At 38.7% G+C, this 1,296-nt stretch overlaps 1 protein-coding gene across 1 annotated transcript in view; it reads left to right on the forward strand.

The window, feature by feature from the left end:
• The window catches only part of LOC107835183 (uncharacterized), a 1,672-nt gene extending 1,098 nt beyond the window's left edge, over positions 1–574 (forward strand). The window contains exons 2-3 of the mRNA XM_016667490.1: positions 9–284; positions 350–574. Coding sequence (XP_016522976.1) covers positions 9–284; positions 350–574 — 501 coding nt within the window. The remainder of the gene's footprint in view (positions 1–8; positions 285–349) is intronic.
• Positions 575–1,296: the final 722 nt, after the last annotated feature.

The raw sequence follows: 1,296 nt of genomic DNA on the forward strand, positions 1-1,296 counted from the left end.
ATGTGAAGTTTGTTCAGTGGGAAACTAACGGGCAGCTTGTGATTAAAGTGGATAGCTTTGGGAAAGTTGTATATGGAGAAAGATTCACAGACCGAGGGTCTTTGCCACCTAACTGGCGGTCAGTGGGGGATCTGTCGCTGATCCTGGAGCGGGTCCAGCTGGAGGATCAAGGGGACTATTACTGCTATGTCCAGAAGGACTCTAAAGAGAGAGGAGACCCTGCTGCATGGAGACTGAGGGTCCGACAGGAGCGACCGAGCATTAAAACCTTCACCACTCCGTCTGTAAGTATAAAACTTGGTGCTTATCTTATCTTTGCTCATGTTTTAATCATATCTCTCCTCCACAGCGACTGACCCAAAGACCCTCTGCGCATAAGGAACCTTTGTGTATTAGCCTTCCCGTCTTCTTTATCGTTATTCTGGTTTCTGCTCCTTTCTGTATCCTGATTGGATGGTGCCTTGGGTCTCATAAATCAAAGGAGGTGAAGAACTGTCTTGGTATGAAATGCTGGGACAGAGAAGGCCGCTCTTCAGACCAGGAAGCTTCAACTAATATCCATCTAATAGATTAGAATCTGCTGTCTGTTTATTGCATTCTATGTGGAGATTTGCGTCTTTCAGCTCTAACTGAAGCTAAAGTTTTCTCAAAACTTTTTTTTTTTTACTTATTACTCATTATTTTTTTTTCTGATATTCTTTTCATCAACTTATTTTATTATAATTTTTTGTACAGCACTTTGGTGCAGATTTAAACCTGTTTTTTAAAGCGCCATATCCTCCTGACTACCAGGAAAAACAATATTGTCCAATCACCATTTTTTTTTAAAATACCACAGTCTTTGTAAGGTAATAAAAGGTTTTATGCACTTACTTTGTGTCTTCCCATAAAATGTGTTATTACTGATGAACGTCATTTTTATGAATTAGAAAAAGGTATACAAGTCCCACCCCTTCACATGTGGTATCATTGAAAAGCCCTAAATGTCCTCTCCAGATACCAAAAGAAATTAATTCAGCAGAATGCAGGGGGTGGGAGATATTCAAGTTTAGAAACATCCTCTACAGAGGACAAACATGAACTACTGGTAGTCAGGAGGCTATAAATAAATTTGACATTGACATTTAAAGAAAGATTTATAGTTTTCGTTGTTTATGTCTTTATTCTTTCAAAACAACGTGTGTAAAGAGCATTTAAAAAAAAAACAAAGCAGCTGCGAGCTAAGCATTTGTACGGTGAAGAAGCGGAAAGTTAATTAATTAAAACAAGATTTCCCACATTTTTGTTTGACAGCAC

The sequence above is a fragment of the Poecilia formosa genome, unplaced genomic scaffold (assembly GCF_000485575.1).
Source record: "Poecilia formosa unplaced genomic scaffold, Poecilia_formosa-5.1.2 Scaffold1171, whole genome shotgun sequence".
Taxonomy (NCBI): Eukaryota; Metazoa; Chordata; class Actinopteri; order Cyprinodontiformes; family Poeciliidae; genus Poecilia; species Poecilia formosa.